The 26,913-nt window shown below is 49.5% G+C and overlaps 4 protein-coding genes across 4 annotated transcripts; all 4 read right to left on the bottom strand.

The window, feature by feature from the left end:
* Positions 1–1,840: 1,840 nt before the first annotated feature.
* On the bottom strand, positions 1,841–3,952 carry LOC138233187 (zona pellucida sperm-binding protein 3-like). The gene is made up of 9 exons (XM_069186604.1): positions 3,550–3,952; positions 3,361–3,479; positions 3,182–3,285; positions 2,906–3,083; positions 2,707–2,824; positions 2,506–2,591; positions 2,306–2,424; positions 2,079–2,204; positions 1,841–1,992 (listed from the first exon to the last, which is right to left on the bottom strand). The coding sequence occupies exons 1-9, from the start codon at positions 3,910–3,912 to the stop codon at positions 1,877–1,879; spliced, it is 1,329 nt and encodes a 442-aa protein (XP_069042705.1). The 5' UTR covers positions 3,913–3,952; the 3' UTR covers positions 1,841–1,876.
* A 6,240-nt stretch (positions 3,953–10,192) lies between these two features.
* On the bottom strand, positions 10,193–12,190 carry LOC138233171 (zona pellucida sperm-binding protein 4-like). The gene is made up of 9 exons (XM_069186603.1): positions 11,947–12,190; positions 11,684–11,871; positions 11,509–11,606; positions 11,290–11,417; positions 11,023–11,212; positions 10,788–10,935; positions 10,636–10,711; positions 10,430–10,552; positions 10,193–10,349 (listed from the first exon to the last, which is right to left on the bottom strand). Exons 1-9 carry the CDS (start codon positions 12,158–12,160, stop codon positions 10,213–10,215), a joined length of 1,302 nt encoding a protein of 433 aa, XP_069042704.1. The 5' UTR covers positions 12,161–12,190; the 3' UTR covers positions 10,193–10,212.
* Positions 12,191–14,615: 2,425 nt separating this feature from the next.
* LOC138233155 (zona pellucida sperm-binding protein 3-like) lies at positions 14,616–16,726 on the bottom strand. Its single transcript, XM_069186602.1, has 8 exons — positions 16,325–16,726; positions 16,136–16,254; positions 15,957–16,060; positions 15,681–15,858; positions 15,482–15,599; positions 15,281–15,366; positions 15,081–15,199; positions 14,616–14,979 (listed from the first exon to the last, which is right to left on the bottom strand). Exons 1-8 carry the CDS (start codon positions 16,685–16,687, stop codon positions 14,792–14,794), a joined length of 1,275 nt encoding a protein of 424 aa, XP_069042703.1. The 5' UTR covers positions 16,688–16,726; the 3' UTR covers positions 14,616–14,791.
* Positions 16,727–22,965: 6,239 nt separating this feature from the next.
* On the bottom strand, positions 22,966–24,397 carry LOC138233139 (zona pellucida sperm-binding protein 4-like). The gene is made up of 7 exons (XM_069186601.1): positions 24,282–24,397; positions 24,063–24,190; positions 23,796–23,985; positions 23,561–23,708; positions 23,409–23,484; positions 23,203–23,325; positions 22,966–23,122 (listed from the first exon to the last, which is right to left on the bottom strand). The coding sequence occupies exons 1-7, from the start codon at positions 24,347–24,349 to the stop codon at positions 22,986–22,988; spliced, it is 870 nt and encodes a 289-aa protein (XP_069042702.1). The 5' UTR covers positions 24,350–24,397; the 3' UTR covers positions 22,966–22,985.
* Positions 24,398–26,913: the final 2,516 nt, after the last annotated feature.

Genomic DNA, 26,913 nt, shown 5'->3' with positions numbered 1-26,913 from the left:
AATCAGATTGGTCAAACAGTTGGCGAATTTGTCGCGGCCAGTCCGTTTCGCTCCACTATGCACAGTAGCGAATGTGGGGCTCGTGCGGCAATAGCCAAGAGAATGCTCCTGGGTAGCGCACACGGTGCCTTTTTTTCTGTCGGCCAACACTCAGGGAAGAGACTTTTACAACCCATTCGACAAGAGTTAAACACACACAAGGGCAGTAAGATGTATGACATTCCATGCACAGATCCGAATGGATTTTTAGGCTATCGAAAGAAAGAAAAAGTAGCCCATTTCTTTTATGCCAAACATTCTTGCGATCGATCGGCTGGTCGATTACCCCCGATTTAAAGTGTCAATTTGTCTCGAACTTTCTTTCTATAATTAATTTATAATCTTCAGTTATACATTTTCTAGCCTGTGCAGGGGTCACATTTCGGCGTTTAGTTGAACGTTCATTTGAATATTAATTGAAAGACGCTTGATACAAACACTGCGTCCTTGCGTAAAGAATTAATCGTTTCGCTACTTTATCGACAACGCGTAGAAAACTCGGGGAGATGCAGGAGTACTTGAACAAATTCGTCCGTCGTTTTGGCGCGAATATTTTCTTGAAAGACCGGTAGAAGCAGACACTCGGCGACCGTAACAGGGGGCAGGCGACTCCCCCGGACAGCAGAGAAGGTTAAAACCGAAAGTTCACCGTTTTGTGCTAAAACGCCGGAAGAAAACAGGGTCCATAAAACCACTTTAATACCGGGTCTCTCCCCCTTGTGACCGATATAAAGCTGGATAATAAGATACGGGAGACACCATACGGCTACCGTTTGTGAATAATATTGCCAGCAGCCATATCACCCTGCAACTCACAACTGGCAACCCACTGAAGCTAAGCAGGTGTGAGCCTGGTCCGTACCTGGATGAGAGACCTCCTGGGAAAAACTAAGGTTGCTGCTGGAAGAGGTGTTAGTGGGGCCAGCAGGGGGCGCTCACCCTGCGGTCTGTGTGGGTCCTAATGCCCCAGTACAGTGACGGGGACACTATACTGTAAACAGGCGCCGTCCTTCGGATGAGACGTAAAACCGAGGTCCTGACTCTCTGTGGTCATTAAAAATCCCAGGGCGCTTCTCGAAAAGAGTAGGGGTGTAACCCCGGTGTCCTGGCCAAATTTCCCCCATCATGGCCTCCTAATAATCCCCTTCTATGAATTGGCTACATTACTCTGCTCTCCTCCCCACTGATAGCTGATGTGTGGTGAGCGTTCTGGCGCACTATGGCTGCCGTCGCATCATCCAGGTGGATGCTGCACATTGGTGGTGGTGGAGGGGAGTCCCCATTACCTGTAAAGCGCTTTGAGTGGAGTGTCCAGAAAAGCGCTATATAAGTGTAAGCAATTATTATAATATTCACTGCTCCTGGGAAGGGCAGGAACAATCACTACCAGCACTGACGAGAATCTCGGTCCCTAGCGTCCCCATGTAGTTTCACAAACTCCTACATTTTAATCCCATATTCCATGGAACAAAGGGACAGTAAAGTCCTAAAATGCTCTCTGCAAGGATACTGTGGAGATGGCACAAGTGCTCCTGCACTAGTGGGACTCTCCTCCAGGCAAGCTTGAAAGGGCAGCTGTTGTTCCCCCCGATTTGATGTCCCTGCTCTTCTGCCTTTGAGCAGATACTAAGGAACAAGCCTGAGACTCCCACAGGAACAGCTGGTGTTCTTCCAAACCGCAGGTAGAGTCTGCTGGAGGAGCTGTAAGAAGAGTGGCCATAGCCTCAGACAGCACAGCATTCATACCCAACCCATACAGATCCCCCCTCCAGCACAGCAAGAAGCAGCTCATGGCAAGAGACCCTTTGCAACCAGTTTATTGCTCATTCACATCAAGTCAGTTCATGGGTTTGTGTTGCTTCCTCCTGCGCAGGACTGTCCCCAGCAGAGCAGCAGAGACCAGCCCCACCGCAGTCACCACACCAGCCAGGATCACAGCCTCCACAGGCAGGCCTGGAAAGAAAGCACAGAGGAGCCTCAGCAAGTGGGCACTGCCACAGAGAGGGGCCAGCCGACATGACAGCACCTCCTGCCAGTACCTGTGGACTTGCCCTCCTCTGCTCTTAGCTGGGAGCTCTGGCCTTCTGCCTCCACTGGCCTCTCAGCAACCTGCTCTTGCAGCACAAACACGGGACCAACAGTGGCATCAGCTTCCCACTCAGGAGCTGCAACAAGAGCAGGACAAGCCTGGCTGTAGACCACACTGCTTGACCCCCACTTTCCCGAGGAGATCCATGCCATGAGCGGCAGAGCAAGGGTGCCTTACCCCCTGTAGAAGCCAGGTCCCTCCTGCTCCTGCCACCCCAATACCTGGATCGTACACTTGGCACACAGCTCGAGTCACAGCAGCTGCAGACCTGGTCACTCCCATCCACTGATCTCCACCTACAGCAGGGACACAGGGTCAGAGCAGCTCCCTCACCTGAGCACCAGCTGGACACAGCAGCCCCCTGCCTCCTCACTGACCTGCTGCCCTCAGTGTAGCAGTCCTTGTTCAGGGAGTCCACACTCTGGGAAGCAGGAGTCACCTTCAGGTGGCAGGTGATGTAGATCTGCCAAGAGCACGAGTGGATCAAGCTACACCCAGGCCTCCATCTGGGGCTTGTAATGGAAATGCTGTTCCACAACCTTCACAAACCCATAAAAGCAGAAGGATCAAGTACTCACTGAGCTCCTGGCATCCTGATAGAACCGGAAGGCATCCAGCTTCATCTGCAGCTTGGTGTCCTGGGTTCTTGGCATGAACTGCGAGCTGGAGCCTGTGGATTTGGCGTCAGTCAGGCACCTGAAAGGAGAGAAGGCAGTGTAGAACTGGAGAGACGGCAGGCAGTATTCACTAGCTCAAGCCACCCGAGGTCACACCCACCCTTTGTTCTCAATGAAGGAGTAGCTGGGGGTGGAGGTCTGGTCAGGGACCAAGGTGGCCACGCAGCTGTCCACAAAGAGCCGAAGGGGCTGGTGGTTGGCCTGGGTGACGGAGGCTTCGATGTTCAGGACGTCCCCCAGGTAGAACACATTGGAGGACCTCTGGGAGCGCCAGTCATCTGGATGGGAAAGGAACCCCAATCTCAAGCACAGATCCCATCGATCCAACTGCACTGGCTGTACAGTCACACCGTGCTTCATCTCAGGGGAGACCTACCACTCATGAGGCTCAGGGAGAAGTCCAGCAGATCCTCAGCAGACTTGGTGGAGGTGTAGGGGACCCAGGTGGGCTTCAGGGCATTGCTGCTCACATTGTGGAGCCTAGCACACAGGAGGCAGGTGTCAGCAGGGAGTCAAGCTCCAGGCAGGCAGCCCTGCTGCTCCTCCAGGACTCACCTCATGTACTGACACTCGATACCCACAACAGCGCCATTCGTTCTCACTATGGGGGTGTTGGCCAGCGGCTTCGGGGTGTAGTTGAGAGAGAAGCTGTACACCAGTTGCTCGTCCACGGTCTAGACAGATCACAGATCCAGTCACCCAACTGCCGAGAACCCGAAGCTGCCCAACGGCAGAACCACTTACACTCAGCACACTGCGACACGCCTGCAGCTCAGCCTCGAAGATCAGGAGCTGCGCCGCGGTGTCCTGCCGGGTGACCGCACAGTCTCCCAGGCTGAGATCCGAAGCGTTGATCAGCTGCCCGGTGCCGAACAGGTCTGTCTTGACCTGCACCACGATCGTACTCTCCCCGCACTGCGCCGACACAGCCCGGATAACCTGCTGCTTCTGCTGCCGTGGCAGCAGAGGCGAGTCCAGAAAGGCGACCCCCTTGCGCCTGATGCCGGATTGGACGTTAGCGCGGGCGCGCCATTGCGCAGCATCACACAGAACTGCGAGGAACAGCAAGGTCAACAGCCGAAAGGCGAGACCACTAGAAAACCACATCTTGAAATGAAAACAACTCGCAAAACCACGATACCTGCTGTTTGCGAGCTCCTTCTTTTTAAAGCCACCGAGACTTTCGCACGTGATGACGTTCAGGTTCGCAGAGTGAAGATTTTCACGAGGACCCGAACTCGGTCAGCTCACACGCAGGAGGACAGGATATTGAATCCACCCCGTGGAAAAGCCAGTGTAGTTAAACCGGAGGAAGATCGCGGAGACTCATTTCTCTTGAGCAGACTGCTGATTGTTTACAATGAATATTATAAACTAGGATCTTCGCTATATTTTGCGGCCACGGTATCTAATATTTCCTGTTACAGCTGTTGTTTCTGACAAGATGTACAAAATGAATAAGATAAGATCTAGTCCCGAAACGTCTGAATTCACATCAATTCTAAGATTATTATAGAATTGAAACTGTGAATGTCTCCTTCTGTCAAAATGATCATTGTATAGTTACAGTCTTGTAAATTATAAAACTCCTTCTTTATTTTCGTTCGAATGTTCTTCTGCTTCGCCGATCAATCTGGAGGAAAAGCGCTGGGTGAACGATTTCAAGAATTAAAAGCCTAAAACGGAGAAAGGGAGAAACTCGTCGTGATATTTCCTTCTCCGGATCTGTGTGCAGTGCAGACACGCTTTGTCCCAGCGAACAAGTCGGACGCGCGCGGAGCGCAGACAACTGTTCTCACACCTTCCGATTCAGGAGTGAAAGAGGCGCCTGGCGTTGCTGCTCTTTACATTAGGGCTGCACGCATGCTTCTCTGTTAGCACTGCTTTCCTGAAGCTCTGGGGTTCTGGGTTCGATTCGTGGTGGGGTTTCTTCTGGAGGAGTTTGCAAGCTCTCCATTTTCACCCCACCGTCCAAATACTGTACGTGCTGTCACGGTGAACGGCCGGACTAACTCCCCCCCGCACGTCTGATGGTCCACTGTGTGTCGGCTTAGGAACCGGCTGGTCTCCACTTTCTGTTGGGCTCAGTGCTTTCAAGTTCTTTCATGTAGACGAGCTGTTGACAAATCCTACTAATTATTAGTTTTTCTTGTGAAACTCAACTGTGCATCGCCCATTTTTCTTGCTTAAGCCTGTATTTTACACCCAAAAGAAACATGGGTAGCGTCATAGGAATTGTGTAATACATCTATAGATTTTCTAACATTTTTATCCTGTACAATGTTGCAAGGGAAGCTGAAGCCTATCCCAGCAAGCAACAGGCCCAAAGTGGGGTACACCCAGGATGGGACACCAGTCTATTGCAGTGAATATTGGAAGGTAGTGTTGTTTTTTTTTAATGTATCAATAAAACAATGCATTTCTGATACAGTGGGGGTGTTACAGACGTATGCCTAGCTTTACTGTTTAATGTTTCCATGCTATGTTCCTGCTCTAATAGTGCGTCTTCCTGACTACATAGTTTTAAATCAGCACTGCTTCTACGAAAAACCAAGGCAAGGTGTTGAAAAAGTGGTTTTCAAGAGCTCTTCGATGTCAATCATGCGTCACATTTCCAGTTTTGATTTTCTTTCAGATATCTGCTTGAGCATGTACTGTGTCCTCCAGAATTATTGGCACCCTTGGTAAAGATGAGCCAAAAAGGCTATGAAAAATGTCTTTGTTATTCATCAGCTTGATCTTACACTGAAAATATGAGAGAAATCGAACCTTTCGGTGAGGTAAAATTGTTCAAAGAAAAACAATCCTTTTAAAAAACAAACATTTTTCTCAAAAACACACGTGTCACAATTATTGGCACCCCTCCCTTTGTCAGGATAACAGCACTGAGTCTTCTCTTATAATGCTGGATGAGGTGGGAGAACACATACTGTATAAAGGGATCTGAGATCCTCGCTTGTGGACTCTCCTCTTCAGCTCACCCCACAGCTTGATTCTGTGGTCAGTGAACCATTTCTGTGTGGGTTTGGATCATTGTCCTGCTGGAAGATCCAACCACTACCCAGTCTTAGCCTCCTGGCAGAGCAGCCACATTTTGACCTAAAATCTCCTGGTATTTGATGGAGTCCATGATTCCATGATATATAAGAACTGTTCTGGGTTAGTTTGAGAAAAATACACCAAGTATCTCTGTTTCGCATCCATGCGCTTGAAAGAAAAACTTCTGAGATGGACTTCTGACTGCCTTTAAAGGGGAAATGGGAAATATTTCTCCAACAGAGCCACATTCGTCAACGATTGATTGAAAATGAATACCTCGCAAAAATCAAGTATTATGTCCTGGCTGAAAGGAATAGACACCAAGAGTAATGAGGCCAACTCCGACAGATCATGCACACCTGTTGAGATTGCGGAGGATTATACATCGGCCACCGACAAACTCTGTTGCTGAACCTGCTAGTGTTAGCAAGCGTCGGAAGATGGCTACAAGGCGGTACGATCCAAATGATCTAAATTTGGGATTTACTTTGGTCAGTGAACCATTTCTGTGTGGGTTTGGATCATTGTCCTGCTGGAAGATCCAACCACTACCCAGTCTTAGCCTCCTGGCAGAGGCAGCCACATTTTGACCTAAAATCTCCTGGTATTTGATGGAGTCCATGATTCCATGTATCCATCCAATCTGTGGGGATGCAGATCTCCCGCAGACACAAAGAAGCAGTGGCAGGCTGGTTGCTGTGCCAATCAGCGCTCTCTGGCTCTGTGCCAGGCAGTGGTGCTGCTTGCGACGTAGTGAGAGAGATTTCTACTGAGATGCTCTAGCAGTGGGCTCTCTGAAGTCCGGCTAGTTAGTTCAGGCTTACTAGCAGAGTTTGTGCACAGGAGAAAAATGACTGCGGGTCCCAGCAGGTCAGGAAGAAGACCGGTCCGTGCCTGATGAAGCGCTAGTTCTGAATAGTGATTCAGCTGTCCACGAGGCTTGCTGCTGATGCTAACTTCGGGTGGATCCTTTGGTTACACGCTGGCAACCTCTGTCCTCGACTCTTAGAGCAAAGGAAAGTCCTGCACTCGGACACACTGGCCGTTACGTGGTGGTCCAGGCTGAGTCTGAGGATGCTCAGGTGGAGCCCTGAGGCTGAATGTCCAGCAGGCGCGCTGCGAGAATCTCCTGCGCTTCCCCAACTGTTCTGCCCTGCAAACCGTTCCCCAGGGGCTCCGTGTTGCCTCTTTTTACCTAGAGGAACTGCAGGTTGTTCATTGGTTCAACGTTTCATGGGCATCAGAGATCCACGTGAGGTTAACCTGCCCTACCAGTTCCTGATTGGCTGATGAGTAACCATGCCCTTAGGGTCGTAAACCAACTTTGAATCAGACTCTCCCTTGAAATCTCAGACTTTAAGGCGCCAGAGATGAACAGTTATTAAGTTTGCTGGAGAATATCAGGAATTGGGAGTTGCTCCTTATCAGGACACTCTATCAGCTAGAACAGTGGTTCTCAAATTTTGGTACGTGCCGCCAGGTGGTAAGCCATATGACCCTGGAACTGTGTTGTGTGCGCTGAAAAATCGGGACGGGTTTTCATATTTTCTATTTTAATACGTGTCCAATACGCAGCCTACGTACTTCGGTACAGCGCTCCGCTAATATTTAAGTGGACACAGAGTTATGATGTAATTCCATACCTCTCTATAGGAATGCATGCTATGAAGTAAGTGACCAATTGTATTTAAAAAAAGCTATCTCCACCAAATAGGGAGGTAGGAGAACGTGCGTGATCTTGGAACACGCCAATCTTGTAAGCATGGGAAAGCGTGATACATAACAGAAAAATATATAAGAACTGTTCTGGGTTAGTTTGAGAAAAATACATCAAGTTTCTCTGTTTCGCATCCATGCGCTTGAAAGAAAAACTTCTGAGATGGACTTCTGACTGCCTTTAGAGGGGAAATGGGAATTATTTCTCCAACAGCGCCACATTCGTCAACGATTGATTGAAAATGAATACCTCGCAAAAATCAAGTATTATGTCCTGGCTGAAAGGAATAGACACCAAGAGTAATGAGGCCAGCTCCGACAGATCATGCACGCCTGTTGAGATTGAGGAGGATTATACATCGGCCACCGACAAACTCTGCTGCTGAACCTGCTAGTGTTAGCAAGCGTCGGAAGATGGCTACAAGGCGGTACGATCCAAATGATCTAAATTTGGGATTTACTTACACCGGGACAGAGGAAGACCCAAGACCACAGTGTGTCGTGTGCTGTGAGATTCTCAGCAATAAAAGCATGAAGCCAGCACTTTACTATGAAGCATGCGCTCTTGAAGGATAAGCCTGTTGATTTTTTTCAAAGGAAACTTAAAGATCTGAAGCAGCACAAGTCCACCATAACAAACAGTGCCACTCCAATTTCCAAAGCCCAAGAAGCATCTTACTACTCAAGCTTGCGGATCGCTAAAGCAGGTAAGCCCCACACTATCGGTGAAGAACTTTGTTTACCATTGGTAAAAGAGCTGATACTTATTATGTGTGGAGAAAAAGCTGCTAAACAGCTCGACCTGGTGGCCCTTTCGAATGACACAGTCACTCGCAGAATTATTGATATGGCAGATGATGTCAAAAGTACGCTGATAGAGCGCGTTAAGATGAGCAGATTCTTTTCACTGCAATTAGATGAGTCTGTAGATGTCGTCAATTTGGCAAATTTGCTTGTTTACGTTAGATATGAGTTTGAGGGCATGTCGCATGAGGACTTTCTGTTCTGCGAGCCGCTACCATCAAGAACTACAGGAGAGCACGTATTTCAGCTTCTGAATGAATTTATTGAAGAGAATGGCATTGACTGGAAAAAATGCGTCGGAGTTTGTACAGACGGTGCTAGAGCGACGACAGGCAGACACAGCGGTGTAGTTGTACGAATTAGAAGAGGTTGCTCCAGACATGAAGTGGGCGCACTGCAGCATCCACCGCGAGGCCTTGGCCGCCAATAAAATGCCTGAGGATCTGAAATCCGTGTTAGACTCTGCTGTCAAAGTTGTGAATTTGATCAAAGCTCGACCAATGATTTCATGTCTGTTCAGTGTGCTTTGTAATGAAATGGGCGGCGAACATGTGCAGCTTTTCCTACATACCGAAGTGAGATGGTTATCAAGGGGCAGAGTGCTCACGAGGCTCCTTGAGCTGCACTCTGAGGTACGGATGTTTTTGCATGACCAGCAATCTCCCTTGGCAAGTCTATTTGATGATCCAGTGTGGCTGGTAAAATTGGCCTACCTGGCTGATATATTCTCATGTTTGAATGAGCTGAATCTGGGACTGCAGGGCTTCTCTTTAACAATTTTTGATGTGTCTGACAAGATCACTGCTATGAAGAGAAAGCTGCAACGGTTTGTTAACAAAATCAACACAGGCGATGCATCTGCTTTCCCAACTCTGGAGAACCACCTGCACACATATGGTGTGGAACTTGATGCTGCTGTTCGAGATGTGATTACATTGCACCTCTTCTCATTGAAAGAACAGTTCTCAGAGTATTTTCCAGTTGAGGCCACAGCAGAGTGGATCAGCAACCCCTTTACTGTTGATGCAGAAAGAATACCCAAGAACCTCTCCTGTGCTGAGCAACAGAAGTTGCTCGAGTCATCATCTGATGTCAGAATTGAAACGACAGTCACCGTTGCATTTCTGGATCCAAAGACGGAGTGAATACCCAGCCCTCTCATTCAAGGCTGTGCAATTTTTGATGCCTTTTGCTACTACCTACCTTTGTGAGAAAGGCTTCTCTGCAATCAAGACAAAGTACCACAGCAAAACGGTTGCTGAGCCAGATCTGCGGTTGAAGCTCACTGCCCATCGTCCATGACATTGCTAAACTAAACAAGCTCACCCCTCTCACTGAAATGGTAAGTGCTCAGTGTTATGTGTTTCTATTTTTATTAGATGTGTATGTGAGAGTGTGCACATGCCCACATGTTGGTCATTGAGATTTGTGGTTCCTATGGGAAGATGACTTGGAGGCGGCACTTGGATGCTTTGGTTTGATCAGTGGTGGTACTTGGTCCAAAAAGTTGGAGAACCACGGAGCTAGAAAAACCTTACTTGTTAACCACATGGAATGGCCTCTCTGTATCAAGCACCACTGAGATGAAAGAGAGGGACTAGCAAGGGAGCAGAAAACTTAATTGCTGTATTTTAGTAAGCCTCACCGCTACAACACCGATCAGCAAAATGTGGAAAGGGTGTCAAAAACCTAGACAGATGCACTTGTTCCCTGAAGAAAAACCAGGAAGCTAGAAGCTCACCAACACTAACATACCAGATGGAGGTATCGACACCACCACTATGATATCCACAAGGAACACACTAAAACAGTACTAAGCCACAATGAGTAGAGATCAGTGCAAAGCCTTTATTCACACTCCATGCACAGCTTGGCCTTCTGGATCCAAGGTCTAGATCTCCACACAGCCACCAGCACCAGAGCAGAGACCACAAGCACAGTGGAGGCAGCAACTACCAGCAGCCCATAGCTCAGGAACTGGGGTGCTGTGGAGAGAAGAGCTTTAGTGAGGGGTCAGACACAGGGAACAGGATCAGACACTCAGCCTCCATCCCTCCTCCCTCACCTTCAGGATGGGAATCCAGCCGATCCAGAGCTGGAAGCTCAGACCCAACCAGGATCACTTCCCCACTGGACACCAGCGCAGTTTCTCTGGAGGAGTCCTGTGCCACTTGAGCAACAGCTCTTCCTGCAAGAGGACAGGACACCAGCATGAGGAAAGGATACACACAGCTGACTGGCGCACAACCGCCCTGTCCCCAGAGAACTCACTCCTCCTGCCACACATGGGCACACAGCGGTCAGTAGCGGTCGGCTGGCACACTGCTGCACTACAGTGGATGAACACCTGGAGAGAGCAGAGCAAGGGTCACTGCACAGCCCAGGACCAGCCACCACCTCCTTCCCCACAAGCTGCTCCCTACCTTCTCCTTCAGAGGAACCTGAGAGGCAGGATCCACAAAAGTGAACATCTGAATCATGAAGCGCTGGTAGTGCGTTGGGTACGGCAGCCCTGAGGAGCCACCCACAGGGATCAAGGTGGTCTGGTAGTTGTCACCTCCATAGGGACACCTGCAAGGACAGCAACAGGGAGGGTGAGCCCTGCCACAAGGGGACACTACCAAGACAAGCCAGTCTGAGCCACAGGAGTCAGGTTACCCAGCAACCAGAAGGCTCCAGCTGGGCTGGCTGAGAGGACTGGGAGTGGAAGTGGCCCAGCAGTCCCCCAGGGTCAGGACAATGTTGGGGTCAGCCCTGTTCAAGATGTGGACCTCCACATACACAGGATCCCGCAGCACCTTGGTCACAGGGTAGTCCAGGTCACTGTAGTAGGAGTCATACAGCTCTCCTGAGGACAAGAGCAGCAGTGGGGTTCAGCAGAAGCCCCACACACTCGGCTCACACAGCCCAAGACCTGACAGCTACCTCTGGCAATCCTGAGCTCCACACGGAGAGGTCCTGGAGACACTGCCGGAGGGGGTGGGGAGACCGTGTACACCACAGCCTGCACTGGAACAAGGTCATCGTCTGCATACCTGCACTGGAAGAACAGCCTGGAGAGAGAAGCAGGCAGTCATGGGATCCAGACGGGACCTGGCAAGACCAGAACACTCTGGGAAGCAGCAGCAGCTGCTGCTCACTCACTTGTAGAAACTGTCCCTTGTGATGGAGCCAGCAGGTCCCCCAATCACAGCAAATGTTGAGGACATCATGTTCTCATACACCACAGCACCACCTTCAGCCTGGAAGATGGACACATGAACAAGGTCAGGAATCACTACAGCAGCAACATCCTCAGCTGAAGGATCAAGCCCCTCACCTTCATGCTGGTGCCACAGGCACTGACTGGGAACTGGAACATGGCAAAGCCAGCAGTGGTGCTAACAGGGCCACAGGGGGGACTCCTGCCCCCCTGCAGGCTGACTGAACCCAGGCTCAGCTGAGGGCTGGTGGCATTCTTGGACACGACCACCACAAACTGGCCATCCCTGGTGCACTGGACAGTCACTGGAGGGAAGCAAGAGCTGGTAAACCAAGCCTGTTAAGCTCATCATAGAAGACGCTCAAGATCCCAAAACCCACCTTCATTCCCATAGTAACAGCGATTTTGGCTGGTCAGATCAAAGCAGCAATTTTTAGCTTCACAGTCACTTTTACCGATAGTCAAGTTACCACATGCTATCTTATCACCGTCATTAACCAGGCACTTCTGAACCTGAGCTAAAGAACAATCCAACACCAACAAAAACAACACAACGTGCAACCCCATCCTCCCTCTGATCATTGACTTCTCCATCGTGAAACTCGGCGAGGAGCTGCAGATAAGCGGCGCTCAGTTCCTGAAATACTCGCTGCGCCCTGATTGGCTGAGGGCGGCGATTGGAGGGCTGTAGGGCCGGAGCGCGCGCACGAGGATTTCGGACACTCAGAGGGTCGTCAGACTCAGCTGATTAATCACAGAGCGTCCTGTTCGACTGGAACGAGCTATCATGCGCGTTAGACCAAGGTCTCCGACTCAAAACTAAATATGTGTGGCGTCTATCGCTTCTTTTAGTGATGACCTCGTCTCACATGATCGTTTCGATCCCTGAATGACGTGTTGTGTTTAGCCAGACGTAGCTCACACGATGCGATGATTGCCGCTTCCCTCTTGTATTAGGCCACGTGAAATCCGACTGCCGCTAGCTCAGATTTTTGTTTTTCCACTTTTCTTTTTACTTTTAGCTAACTCGCTATTAGCGGGAGAGTGTGCAGTTTTGAAATGTTGTTCTGTATTTCCCTTTTTCACGTAGACTCTAGCATTGCAGATTTGAATGCGAAGGTATAAAAAGTAATCATGCTCCCTTTCCTTGTGGTTTTCGGTCTCTTTGCTTCATAATTTTCGCTCAAACACTACAACTACGAAATAGGCAATCAGATTGGTCAAACAGTTGGCGAATTTGTCGCGGCCAGTCCGTTTCGCTCCACTATGCACAGTAGCGAATGTGGGGCTCGTGCGGCAATAGCCAAGAGAATGCTCCTGGGTAGCGCACACGGTGCCTTTTTTTCTGTCGGCCAACACTCAGGGAAGAGACTTTTACAACCCATTCGACAAGAGTTAAACACACACAAGGGCAGTAAGATGTATGACATTCCATGCACAGATCCGAATGGATTTTTAGGCTATCGAAAGAAAGAAAAAGTAGCCCATTTCTTTTATGCCAAACATTCTTGCGATCGATCGGCTGGTCGATTACCCCCGATTTAAAGTGTCAATTTGTCTCGAACTTTCTTTCTATAATTAATTTATAATCTTCAGTTATACATTTTCTAGCCTGTGCAGGGGTCACATTTCGGCGTTTAGTTGAACGTTCATTTGAATATTAATTGAAAGACGCTTGATACAAACACTGCGTCCTTGCGTAAAGAATTAATCGTTTCGCTACTTTATCGACAACGCGTAGAAAACTCGGGGAGATGCAGGAGTACTTGAACAAATTCGTCCGTCGTTTTGGCGCGAATATTTTCTTGAAAGACCGGTAGAAGCAGACACTCGGCGACCGTAACAGGGGGCAGGCGACTCCCCCGGACAGCAGAGAAGGTTAAAACCGAAAGTTCACCGTTTTGTGCTAAAACGCCGGAAGAAAACAGGGTCCATAAAACCACTTTAATACCGGGTCTCTCCCCCTTGTGACCGATATAAAGCTGGATAATAAGATACGGGAGACACCATACGGCTACCGTTTGTGAATAATATTGCCAGCAGCCATATCACCCTGCAACTCACAACTGGCAACCCACTGAAGCTAAGCAGGTGTGAGCCTGGTCCGTACCTGGATGAGAGACCTCCTGGGAAAAACTAAGGTTGCTGCTGGAAGAGGTGTTAGTGGGGCCAGCAGGGGGCGCTCACCCTGCGGTCTGTGTGGGTCCTAATGCCCCAGTACAGTGACGGGGACACTATACTGTAAACAGGCGCCGTCCTTCGGATGAGACGTAAAACCGAGGTCCTGACTCTCTGTGGTCATTAAAAATCCCAGGGCGCTTCTCGAAAAGAGTAGGGGTGTAACCCCGGTGTCCTGGCCAAATTTCCCCCATCATGGCCTCCTAATAATCCCCTTCTATGAATTGGCTACATTACTCTGCTCTCCTCCCCACTGATAGCTGATGTGTGGTGAGCGTTCTGGCGCACTATGGCTGCCGTCGCATCATCCAGGTGGATGCTGCACATTGGTGGTGGTGGAGGGGAGTCCCCATTACCTGTAAAGCGCTTTGAGTGGAGTGTCCAGAAAAGCGCTATATAAGTGTAAGCAATTATTATAATATTCACTGCTCCTGGGAAGGGCAGGAACAATCACTACCAGCACTGACGAGAATCTCGGTCCCTAGCGTCCCCATGTAGTTTCACAAACTCCTACATTTTAATCCCATATTCCATGGAACAAAGGGACAGTAAAGTCCTAAAATGCTCTCTGCAAGGATACTGTGGAGATGGCACAAGTGCTCCTGCACTAGTGGGACTCTCCTCCAGGCAAGCTTGAAAGGGCAGCTGTTGTTCCCCCCGATTTGATGTCCCTGCTCTTCTGCCATTGAGCAGATACTAAGGAACAAGCCTGAGACTCCCACAGGAACAGCTGGTGTTCTTCCAAACCGCAGGTAGAGTCTGCTGGAGGAGCTGTAAGAAGAGTGGCCATAGCCTCAGACAGCACAGCATTCATACCCAACCCATACAGATCCCCCCTCCAGCACAGCAAGAAGCAGCTCATGGCAAGAGACCCTTTGCAACCAGTTTATTGCTCATTCACATCAAGTCAGTTCATGGGTTTGTGTTGCTTCCTCCTGCGCAGGACTGTCCCCAGCAGAGCAGCAGAGACCAGCCCCACCGCAGTCACCACACCAGCCAGGATCACAGCCTCCACAGGCAGGCCTGGAAAGAAAGCACAGAGGAGCCTCAGCAAGTGGGCACTGCCACAGAGAGGGGCCAGCCGACATGACAGCACCTCCTGCCAGTACCTGTGGACTTGCCCTCCTCTGCCCTTAGCTGGGAGCTCTGGCCTTCTGCCTCCACTGGCCTCTCAGCAACCTGCTCTTGCAGCACAAACACGGGACCAACAGTGGCATCAGCTTCCCACTCAGGAGCTGCAACAAGAGCAGGACAAGCCTGGCTGTAGACCACACTGCTTGACCCCCACTTTCCCGAGGAGATCCATGCCATGAGCGGCAGAGCAAGGGTGCCTTACCCCCTGTAGAAGCCAGGTCCCTCCTGCTCCTGCCACCCCAATACCTGGATCGTACACTTGGCACACAGCTCGAGTCACAGCAGCTGCAGACCTGGTCACTCCCATCCACTGATCTCCACCTACAGCAGGGACACAGGGTCAGAGCAGCTCCCTCACCTGAGCACCAGCTGGACACAGCAGCCCCCTGCCTCCTCACTGACCTGCTGCCCTCAGTGTAGCAGTCCTTGTTCAGGGAGTCCACACTCTGGGAAGCAGGAGTCACCTTCAGGTGGCAGGTGATGTAGATCTGCCAAGAGCACGAGTGGATCAAGCTACACCCAGGCCTCCATCTGGGGCTTGTAATGGAAATGCTGTTCCACAACCTTCACAAACCCATAAAAGCAGAAGGATCAAGTACTCACTGAGCTCCTGGCATCCTGATAGAACCGGAAGGCATCCAGCTTCATCTGCAGCTTGGTGTCCTGGGTTCTTGGCATGAACTGCGAGCTGGAGCCTGTGGATTTGGCGTCAGTCAGGCACCTGAAAGGAGAGAAGGCAGTGTAGAACTGGAGAGACGGCAGGCAGTATTCACTAGCTCAAGCCACCCGAGGTCACACCCACCCTTTGTTCTCAATGAAGGAGTAGCTGGGGGTGGAGGTCTGGTCAGGGACCAAGGTGGCCACGCAGCTGTCCACAAAGAGCCGAAGGGGCTGGTGGTTGGCCTGGGTGACGGAGGCTTCGATGTTCAGGACGTCCCCCAGGTAGAACACATTGGAGGACCTCTGGGAGCGCCAGTCATCTGGATGGGAAAGGAACCCCAATCTCAAGCACAGATCCCATCGATCCAACTGCACTGGCTGTACAGTCACACCGTGCTTCATCTCAGGGGAGACCTACCACTCATGAGGCTCAGGGAGAAGTCCAGCAGATCCTCAGCAGACTTGGTGGAGGTGTAGGGGACCCAGGTGGGCTTCAGGGCATTGCTGCTCACATTGTGGAGCCTAGCACACAGGAGGCAGGTGTCAGCAGGGAGTCAAGCTCCAGGCAGGCAGCCCTGCTGCTCCTCCAGGACTCACCTCATGTACTGACACTCGATACCCACAACAGCGCCATTCGTTCTCACTATGGGGGTGTTGGCCAGCGGCTTCGGGGTGTAGTTGAGAGAGAAGCTGTACACCAGTTGCTCGTCCACAGTCTAGACAGATCACAGATCCAGTCACCCAACTGCCGAGAACCCGAAGCTGCCCAACGGCAGAACCACTTACACTCAGCACACTGCGACACGCCTGCAGCTCAGCCTCGAAGATCAGGAGCTGCGCCGCGGTGTCCTGCCGGGTGACCGCACAGTCTCCCAGGCTGAGATCCGAAGCGTTGATCAGCTGCCCGGTGCCGAACAGGTCTGTCTTGACCTGCACCACGATCGTACTCTCCCCGCACTGCGCCGACACAGCCCGGATAACCTGCTGCTTCTGCTGCCGTGGCAGCAGAGGCGAGTCCAGAAAGGCGACCCCCTTGCGCCTGATGCCGGATTGGACGTTAGCGCGGGCGCGCCATTGCGCAGCATCACACAGAACTGCGAGGAACAGCAAGGTCAACAGCCGAAAGGCGAGACCACTAGAAAACCACATCTTGAAATGAAAACAACTCGCAAAACCACGATACCTGCTGTTTGCGAGCTCCTTCCTTTTAAAGCCACCGAGACTTTCGCGCGTGATGACGTTCAGGTTCGTAGAGTGAAGATTTTCACGAGGACCCGAACACGGTCAGCTCACACGCAGGAGGACAGGATATGGAATCCACCCCGTGGAAAAGCCAGTGTAGTTAAACCGGAGGAAGATCGCGGAGACTCATTTCTCTTGAGCAGACTGCTGATTGTTTACAATGAATATTATAAACTAGGATCTTCGCTATATTTTGCGGCCACGGTATCTAATATTTCCTGTTACAGCTGTTGTTTCTGACAAGATGTACAAAATGAATAAGATAAGATCTAGTCCCGAAACGTCTGAATTCACATCAATTCTAAGATTATTATAGAATTGAAACTGTGAATGTCTCCTTCTGTCAAAATGATCATTGTATAGTTACAGTCTTGTAAATTATAAAACTCCTTCTTTATTTTCGTTCGAATGTTCTTCTGCTTCGCCGATCAATCTGGAGGAAAAGCGCTGGGTGAACGATTTCAAGAATTAAAAGCCTAAAACGGAGAAAGGGAGAAACTCGTCGTGATATTTCCTTCTCCGGATCTGTGTGCAGTGCAGACACGCTTTGTCCCAGCGAACAAGTCGGACGCGCGCGGAGCGCAGACAACTGTTCTCACACCTTCCGATTCAGGAGTGAAAGAGGCGCCTGGCGTTGCTGCTCTTTACATTAGGGCTGCACGCATGCTTCTCTGTTAGCACTGCTTTCCTGAAGCTCTGGGGTTCTGGGTTCGATTCGTGGTGGGGTTTCTTCTGGAGGAGTTTGCAAGCTCTCCATTTTCACCCCACCGTCCAAATACTGTACGTGCTGTCACGGTGAACGGCCGGACTAACTCCCCCCCGCACGTCTGATGGTCCACTGTGTGTCGGCTTAGGAACCGGCTGGTCTCCACTTTCTGTTGGGCTCAGTGCTTTCAAGTTCTTTCATGTAGACGAGCTGTTGACAAATCCTACTAATTATTAGTTTTTCTTGTGACACTCAACTGTGCATCGCCCATTTTTCTTGCTTAAGCCTGTATTTTACACCCAAAAGAAACATGGGTAGCGTCATAGGAATTGTGTAATACATCTATAGATTTTCTAACATTTTTATCCTGTACAATGTTGCAAGGGAAGCTGAAGCCTATCCCAGCAAGCAACAGGCCCAAAGTGGGGTACACCCAGGATGGGACACCAGTCTATTGCAGTGAAAATTGGAAGGTAGTGTTGTTTTTTTTTAATGTATCAATAAAACAATGCATTTCTGATACAGTGGGGGTGTTACAGACGTATGCCTAGCTTTACTGTTTAATGTTTCCATGCTATGTTCCTGCTCTAATAGTGCGTCTTCCTGACTACATAGTTTTAAATCAGCACTGCTTCTACGAAAAACCAAGGCAAGGTGTTGAAAAAGTGGTTTTCAAGAGCTCTTCGATGTCAATCATGCGTCACATTTCCAGTTTTGATTTTCTTTCAGATATCTGCTTGAGCATGTACTGTGTCCTCCAGAATTATTGGCACCCTTGGTAAAGATGAGCCAAAAAGGCTATGAAAAATGTCTTTGTTATTCATCAGCTTGATCTTACACTGAAAATATGAGAGAAATCGAACCTTTCGGTGAGGTAAAATTGTTCAAAGAAAAACAATCCTTTTAAAAAACAAACATTTTTCTCAAAAACACACGTGTCACAATTATTGGCACCCCTCCCTTTGTCAGGATAACAGCACTGAGTCTTCTCTTATAATGCTGGATGAGGTGGGAGAACACATACTGTATAAAGGGATCTGAGATCCTCGCTTGTGGACTCTCCTCTTCAGCTCACCCCACAGCTTGATTCTGTGGTCAGTGAACCATTTCTGTGTGGGTTTGGATCATTGTCCTGCTGGAAGATCCAACCACTACCCAGTCTTAGCCTCCTGGCAGAGCAGCCACATTTTGACCTAAAATCTCCTGGTATTTGATGGAGTCCATGATTCCATGATATATAAGAACTGTTCTGGGTTAGTTTGAGAAAAATACACCAAGTATCTCTGTTTCGCATCCATGCGCTTGAAAGAAAAACTTCTGAGATGGACTTCTGACTGCCTTTAAAGGGGAAATGGGAAATATTTCTCCAACAGAGCCACATTCGTCAACGATTGATTGAAAATGAATACCTCGCAAAAATCAAGTATTATGTCCTGGCTGAAAGGAATAGACACCAAGAGTAATGAGGCCAACTCCGACAGATCATGCACACCTGTTGAGATTGCGGAGGATTATACATCGGCCACCGACAAACTCTGTTGCTGAACCTGCTAGTGTTAGCAAGCGTCGGAAGATGGCTACAAGGCGGTACGATCCAAATGATCTAAATTTGGGATTTACTTTGGTCAGTGAACCATTTCTGTGTGGGTTTGGATCATTGTCCTGCTGGAAGATCCAACCACTACCCAGTCTTAGCCTCCTGGCAGAGGCAGCCACATTTTGACCTAAAATCTCCTGGTATTTGATGGAGTCCATGATTCCATGTATCCATCCAATCTGTGGGGATGCAGATCTCCCGCAGACACAAAGAAGCAGTGGCAGGCTGGTTGCTGTGCCAATCAGCGCTCTCTGGCTCTGTGCCAGGCAGTGGTGCTGCTTGCGACGTAGTGAGAGAGATTTCTACTGAGATGCTCTAGCAGTGGGCTCTCTGAAGTCCGGCTAGTTAGTTCAGGCTTACTAGCAGAGTTTGTGCACAGGAGAAAAATGACTGCGGGTCCCAGCAGGTCAGGAAGAAGACCGGTCCGTGCCTGATGAAGCGCTAGTTCTGAATAGTGATTCAGCTGTCCACGAGGCTTGCTGCTGATGCTAACTTCGGGTGGATCCTTTGGTTACACGCTGGCAACCTCCGTCCTCGACTCTTAGAGCAAAGGAAAGTCCTGCACTCGGACACACTGGCCGTTACGTGGTGGTCCAGGCTGAGTCTGAGGATGCTCAGGTGGAGCCCTGAGGCTGAATGTCCAGCAGGCGCGCTGCGAGAATCTCCTGCGCTTCCCCAACTGTTCTGCCCTGCAAACCGTTCCCCAGGGGCTCCGTGTTGCCTCTTTTTACCTAGAGGAACTGCAGGTTGTTCATTGGTTCAACGTTTCATGGGCATCAGAGATCCACGTGAGGTTAACCTGCCCTACCAGTTCCTGATTGGCTGATGAGTAACCATGCCCTTAGGGTCGTAAACCAACTTTGAATCAGACTCTCCCTTGAAATCTCAGACTTTAAGGCGCCAGAGATGAACAGTTATTAAGTTTGCTGGAGAATATCAGGAATTGGGAGTTGCTCCTTATCAGGACACTCTATCAGCTAGAACAGTGGTTCTCAAATTTTGGTACGTGCCGCCAGGTGGTAAGCCATATGACCCTGGAACTGTGTTGTGTGCGCTGAAAAATCGGGACGGGTTTTCATATTTTCTATTTTAATACGTGTCCAATACGCAGCCTACGTACTTCGGTACAGCGCTCCGCTAATATTTAAGTGGACACAGAGTTATGATGTAATTCCATACCTCTCTATAGGAATGCATGCTATGAAGTAAGTGACCAATTGTATTTAAAAAAAGCTATCTCCACCAAATAGGGAGGTAGGAGAACGTGCGTGATCTTGGAACACGCCAATCTTGTAAGCATGGGAAAGCGTGATACATAACAGAAAAATATATAAGAACTGTTCTGGGTTAGTTTGAGAAAAATACATCAAGTTTCTCTGTTTCGCATCCATGCGCTTGAAAGAAAAACTTCTGAGATGGACTTCTGACTGCCTTTAGAGGGGAAATGGGAATTATTTCTCCAACAGCGCCACATTCGTCAACGATTGATTGAAAATGAATACCTCGCAAAAATCAAGTATTATGTCCTGGCTGAAAGGAATAGACACCAAGAGTAATGAGGCCAGCTCCGACAGATCATGCACGCCTGTTGAGATTGAGGAGGATTATACATCGGCCACCGACAAACTCTGCTGCTGAACCTGCTAGTGTTAGCAAGCGTCGGAAGATGGCTACAAGGCGGTACGATCCAAATGATCTAAATTTGGGATTTACTTACACCGGGACAGAGGAAGACCCAAGACCACAGTGTGTCGTGTGCTGTGAGATTCTCAGCAATAAAAGCATGAAGCCAGCACTTTACTATGAAGCATGCGCTCTTGAAGGATAAGCCTGTTGATTTTTTTCAAAGGAAACTTAAAGATCTGAAGCAGCACAAGTCCACCATAACAAACAGTGCCACTCCAATTTCCAAAGCCCAAGAAGCATCTTACTACTCAAGCTTGCGGATCGCTAAAGCAGGTAAGCCCCACACTATCGGTGAAGAACTTTGTTTACCATTGGTAAAAGAGCTGATACTTATTATGTGTGGAGAAAAAGCTGCTAAACAGCTCGACCTGGTGGCCCTTTCGAATGACACAGTCACTCGCAGAATTATTGATATGGCAGATGATGTCAAAAGTACGCTGATAGAGCGCGTTAAGATGAGCAGATTCTTTTCACTGCAATTAGATGAGTCTGTAGATGTCGTCAATTTGGCAAATTTGCTTGTTTACGTTAGATATGAGTTTGAGGGCATGTCGCATGAGGACTTTCTGTTCTGCGAGCCGCTACCATCAAGAACTACAGGAGAGCACGTATTTCAGCTTCTGAATGAATTTATTGAAGAGAATGGCATTGACTGGAAAAAATGCGTCGGAGTTTGTACAGACGGTGCTAGAGCGACGACAGGCAGACACAGCGGTGTAGTTGTACGAATTAGAAGAGGTTGCTCCAGACATGAAGTGGGCGCACTGCAGCATCCACCGCGAGGCCTTGGCCGCCAATAAAATGCCTGAGGATCTGAAATCCGTGTTAGACTCTGCTGTCAAAGTTGTGAATTTGATCAAAGCTCGACCAATGATTTCATGTCTGTTCAGTGTGCTTTGTAATGAAATGGGCGGCGAACATGTGCAGCTTTTCCTACATACCGAAGTGAGATGGTTATCAAGGGGCAGAGTGCTCACGAGGCTCCTTGAGCTGCACTCTGAGGTACGGATGTTTTTGCATGACCAGCAATCTCCCTTGGCAAGTCTATTTGATGATCCAGTGTGGCTGGTAAAATTGGCCTACCTGGCTGATATATTCTCATGTTTGAATGAGCTGAATCTGGGACTGCAGGGCTTCTCTAACAATTTTTGATGTGTCTGACAAGATCACTGCTATGAAGAGAAAGCTGCAACGGTTTGTTAACAAAATCAACACAGGCGATGCATCTGCTTTCCCAACTCTGGAGAACCACCTGCACACATATGGTGTGGAACTTGATGCTGCTGTTCGAGATGTGATTACATTGCACCTCTTCTCATTGAAAGAACAGTTCTCAGAGTATTTTCCAGTTGAGGCCACAGCAGAGTGGATCAGCAACCCCTTTACTGTTGATGCAGAAAGAATACCCAAGAACCTCTCCTGTGCTGAGCAACAGAAGTTGCTCGAGTCATCATCTGATGTCAGAATTGAAACGACAGTCACCGTTGCATTTCTGGATCCAAAGACGGAGTGAATAGCCAGCCCTCTCATTCAAGGCTGTGCAATTTTTGATGCCTTTTGCTACTACCTACCTTTGTGAGAAAGGCTTCTCTGCAATCAAGACAAAGTACCACAGCAAAACGGTTGCTGAGCCAGATCTGCGGTTGAAGCTCACTGCCCATCGTCCATGACATTGCTAAACTAAACAAGCTCACCCCTCTCACTGAAATGGTAAGTGCTCAGTGTTATGTGTTTCTATTTTTATTAGATGTGTATGTGAGAGTGTGCACATGCCCACATGTTGGTCATTGAGATTTGTGGTTCCTATGGGAAGATGACTTGGAGGCGGCACTTGGATGCTTTGGTTTGATCAGTGGTGGTACTTGGTCCAAAAAGTTGGAGAACCACGGAGCTAGAAAAACCTTACTTGTTAACCACATGGAATGGCCTCTCTGTATCAAGCACCACTGAGATGAAAGAGAGGGACTAGCAAGGGAGCAGAAAACTTAATTGCTGTATTTTAGTAAGCCTCACCGCTACAACACCGATCAGCAAAATGTGGAAAGGGTGTCAAAAACCTAGACAGATGCACTTGTTCCCTGAAGAAAAACCAGGAAGCTAGAAGCTCACCAACACTAACATACCAGATGGAGGTATCGACACCACCACTATGATATCCACAAGGAACACACTAAAACAGTACTAAGCCACAATGAGTAGAGATCAGTGCAAAGCCTTTATTCACACTCCATGCACAGCTTGGCCTTCTGGATCCAAGGTCTAGATCTCCACACAGCCACCAGCACCAGAGCAGAGACCACAAGCACAGTGGAGGCAGCAACTACCAGCAGCCCATAGCTCAGGAACTGGGGTGCTGTGGAGAGAAGAGCTTTAGTGAGGGGTCAGACACAGGGAACAGGATCAGACACTCAGCCTCCATCCCTCCTCCCTCACCTTCAGGATGGGAATCCAGCCGATCCAGAGCTGGAAGCTCAGACCCAACCAGGATCACTTCCCCACTGGACACCAGCGCAGTTTCTCTGGAGGAGTCCTGTGCCACTTGAGCAACAGCTCTTCCTGCAAGAGGACAGGACACCAGCATGAGGAAAGGATACACACAGCTGACTGGCGCACAACCGCCCTGTCCCCAGAGAACTCACTCCTCCTGCCACACATGGGCACACAGCGGTCAGTAGCGGTCGGCTGGCACACTGCTGCACTACAGTGGATGAACACCTGGAGAGAGCAGAGCAAGGGTCACTGCACAGCCCAGGACCAGCCACCACCTCCTTCCCCACAAGCTGCTCCCTACCTTCTCCTTCAGAGGAACCTGAGAGGCAGGATCCACAAAAGTGAACATCTGAATCATGAAGCGCTGGTAGTGCGTTGGGTACGGCAGCCCTGAGGAGCCACCCACAGGGATCAAGGTGGTCTGGTAGTTGTCACCTCCATAGGGACACCTGCAAGGACAGCAACAGGGAGGGTGAGCCCTGCCACAAGGGGACACTACCAAGACAAGCCAGTCTGAGCCACAGGAGTCAGGTTACCCAGCAACCAGAAGGCTCCAGCTGGGCTGGCTGAGAGGACTGGGAGTGGAAGTGGCCCAGCAGTCCCCCAGGGTCAGGACAATGTTGGGGTCAGCCCTGTTCAAGATGTGGACCTCCACATACACAGGATCCCGCAGCACCTTGGTCACAGGGTAGTCCAGGTCACTGTAGTAGGAGTCATACAGCTCTCCTGAGGACAAGAGCAGCAGTGGGGTTCAGCAGAAGCCCCACACACTCGGCTCACACAGCCCAAGACCTGACAGCTACCTCTGGCAATCCTGAGCTCCACACGGAGAGGTCCTGGAGACACTGCCGGAGGGGGTGGGGAGACCGTGTACACCACAGCCTGCACTGGAACAAGGTCATCGTCTGCATACCTGCACTGGAAGAACAGCCTGGAGAGAGAAGCAGGCAGTCATGGGATCCAGACGGGACCTGGCAAGACCAGAACACTCTGGGAAGCAGCAGCAGCTGCTGCTCACTCACTTGTAGAAACTGTCCCTTGTGATGGAGCCAGCAGGTCCCCCAATCACAGCAAATGTTGAGGACATCATGTTCTCATACACCACAGCACCACCTTCAGTCTGGAGGAAGGACACATGAACAAGGTCAGGAATCACCACAGGAACAACATCCTCAGCTGAAGGATCAAGCCCCTCACCTTCATGCTGGTGCCACAGGCACTGACTGGGAACTGGAACATGGCAAAGCCAGCAGTGGTGCTAACAGGGCCACAGGGGGGACTCCTGCCCCCCTGCAGGCTGACTGAACCCAGGCTCAGCTGAGGGCTGGTGGCATTCTTGGACACGACCACCACAAACTGGCCATCCCTGGTGCACTGGACAGTCACTGGAGGGAAGCAAGAGCTGGTAAACCAAGCCTGTTAAGCTCATCATAGAAGACGCTCAAGATCCCAAAACCCACCTTCATTCCCATAGTAACAGCGATTTTGGCTGGTCAGATCAAAGCAGCAATTTTTAGCTTCACAGTCACTTTTACCGATAGTCAAGTTACCACATGCTATCTTATCACTGTCATTAACCAGGCACTTCTGAACCTGAGCTAAAGAACAATCCAACACCAACAAAAACAACACAACGTGCAACCCCATCCTCCCTCTGATCATTGACTTCTCCATCGTGAAACTCGGCGAGGAGCTGCAGATAAGCGGCGCTCAGTTCCTGAAATACTCGCTGCGCCCTGATTGGCTGAGGGCGGCGATTGGAGGGCTGTAGGGCCGGAGCGCGCGCACGAGGATTTCGGACACTCAGAGGGTCGTCAGACTCAGCTGATTAATCACAGAGCGTCCTGTTCGACTGGAACGAGCTATCATGCGCGTTAGACCAAGGTCTCCGACTCAAAACTAAATATGTGTGGCGTCTATCGCTTCTTTTAGTGATGACCTCGTCTCACATGATCGTTTCGATCCCTGAATGACGTGTTGTGTTTAGCCAGACGTAGCTCACACGATGCGATGATTGCCGCTTCCCTCTTGTATTAGGCCACGTGAAATCCGACTGCCGCTAGCTCAGATTTTTGTTTTTCCACTTTTCTTTTTACTTTTAGCTAACTCGCTATTAGCGGGAGAGTGTGCAGTTTTGAAATGTTGTTCTGTATTTCCCTTTTTCACGTAGACTCTAGCATTGCAGATTTGAATGCGAAGGTATAAAAAGTAATCATGCTCCCTTTCCTTGTGGTTTTCGGTCTCTTTGCTTCATAATTTTCGCTCAAACACTACAACTACGAAATAGGCAATCAGATTGGTCAAACAGTTGGCGAATTTGTCGCGGCCAGTCCGTTTCGCTCCACTATGCACAGTAGCGAATGTGGGGCTCGTGCGGCAATAGCCAAGAGAATGCTCCTGGGTAGCGCACACGGTGCCTTTTTTTCTGTCGGCCAACACTCAGGGAAGAGACTTTTACAACCCATTCGACAAGAGTTAAACACACACAAGGGCAGTAAGATGTATGACATTCCATGCACAGATCCGAATGGATTTTTAGGCTATCGAAAGAAAGAAAAAGTAGCCCATTTCTTTTATGCCAAACATTCTTGCGATCGATCGGCTGGTCGATTACCCCCGATTTAAAGTGTCAATTTGTCTCGAACTTTCTTTCTATAATTAATTTATAATCTTCAGTTATACATTTTCTAGCCTGTGCAGGGGTCACATTTCGGCGTTTAGTTGAACGTTCATTTGAATATTAATTGAAAGACGCTTGATACAAACACTGCGTCCTTGCGTAAAGAATTAATCGTTTCGCTACTTTATCGACAACGCGTAGAAAACTCGGGGAGATGCAGGAGTACTTGAACAAATTCGTCCGTCGTTTTGGCGCGAATATTTTCTTGAAAGACCGGTAGAAGCAGACACTCGGCGACCGTAACAGGGGGCAGGCGACTCCCCCGGACAGCAGAGAAGGTTAAAACCGAAAGTTCACCGTTTTGTGCTAAAACGCCGGAAGAAAACAGGGTCCATAAAACCACTTTAATACCGGGTCTCTCCCCCTTGTGACCGATATAAAGCTGGATAATAAGATACGGGAGACACCATACGGCTACCGTTTGTGAATAATATTGCCAGCAGCCATATCACCCTGCAACTCACAACTGGCAACCCACTGAAGCTAAGCAGGTGTGAGCCTGGTCCGTACCTGGATGAGAGACCTCCTGGGAAAAACTAAGGTTGTTGCTGGAAGAGGTGTTAGTGGGGGAAGCAGGGGGCGCTCACCCTGCGGTCTGTGTGGGTCCTAATGCCCCAGTACAGTGACGGGGACACTATACTGTAAACAGGCGCCGTCCTTCGGATGAGACGTAAAACCGAGGTCCTGACTCTCTGTGGTCATTAAAAATCCCAGGGCGCTTCTCGAAAAGAGTAGGGGTGTAACCCCGGTGTCCTGGCCAAATTCCCCCCCTGGCCTCCTAATAATCCCCTTCTATGAATTGGCTACATTACTCTGCTCTCCTCCCCACTGATAGCTGATGTGTGGTGAGCGTTCTGGCGCACTATGGCTGCCGTCGCATCATCCAGGTGGATGCTGCACATTGGTGGTGGTGGAGGGGAGTCCCCATTACCTGTAAAGCGCTTTGAGTGGAGTGTCCAGAAAAGCGCTATATA

This window comes from Lepisosteus oculatus, chromosome 3 (genome assembly GCF_040954835.1).
Source record: "Lepisosteus oculatus isolate fLepOcu1 chromosome 3, fLepOcu1.hap2, whole genome shotgun sequence".
Lineage (NCBI taxonomy): Eukaryota > Metazoa > Chordata > Actinopteri > Semionotiformes > Lepisosteidae > Lepisosteus > Lepisosteus oculatus.
This window is presented reverse-complemented; position numbering and strand designations above follow the sequence as displayed.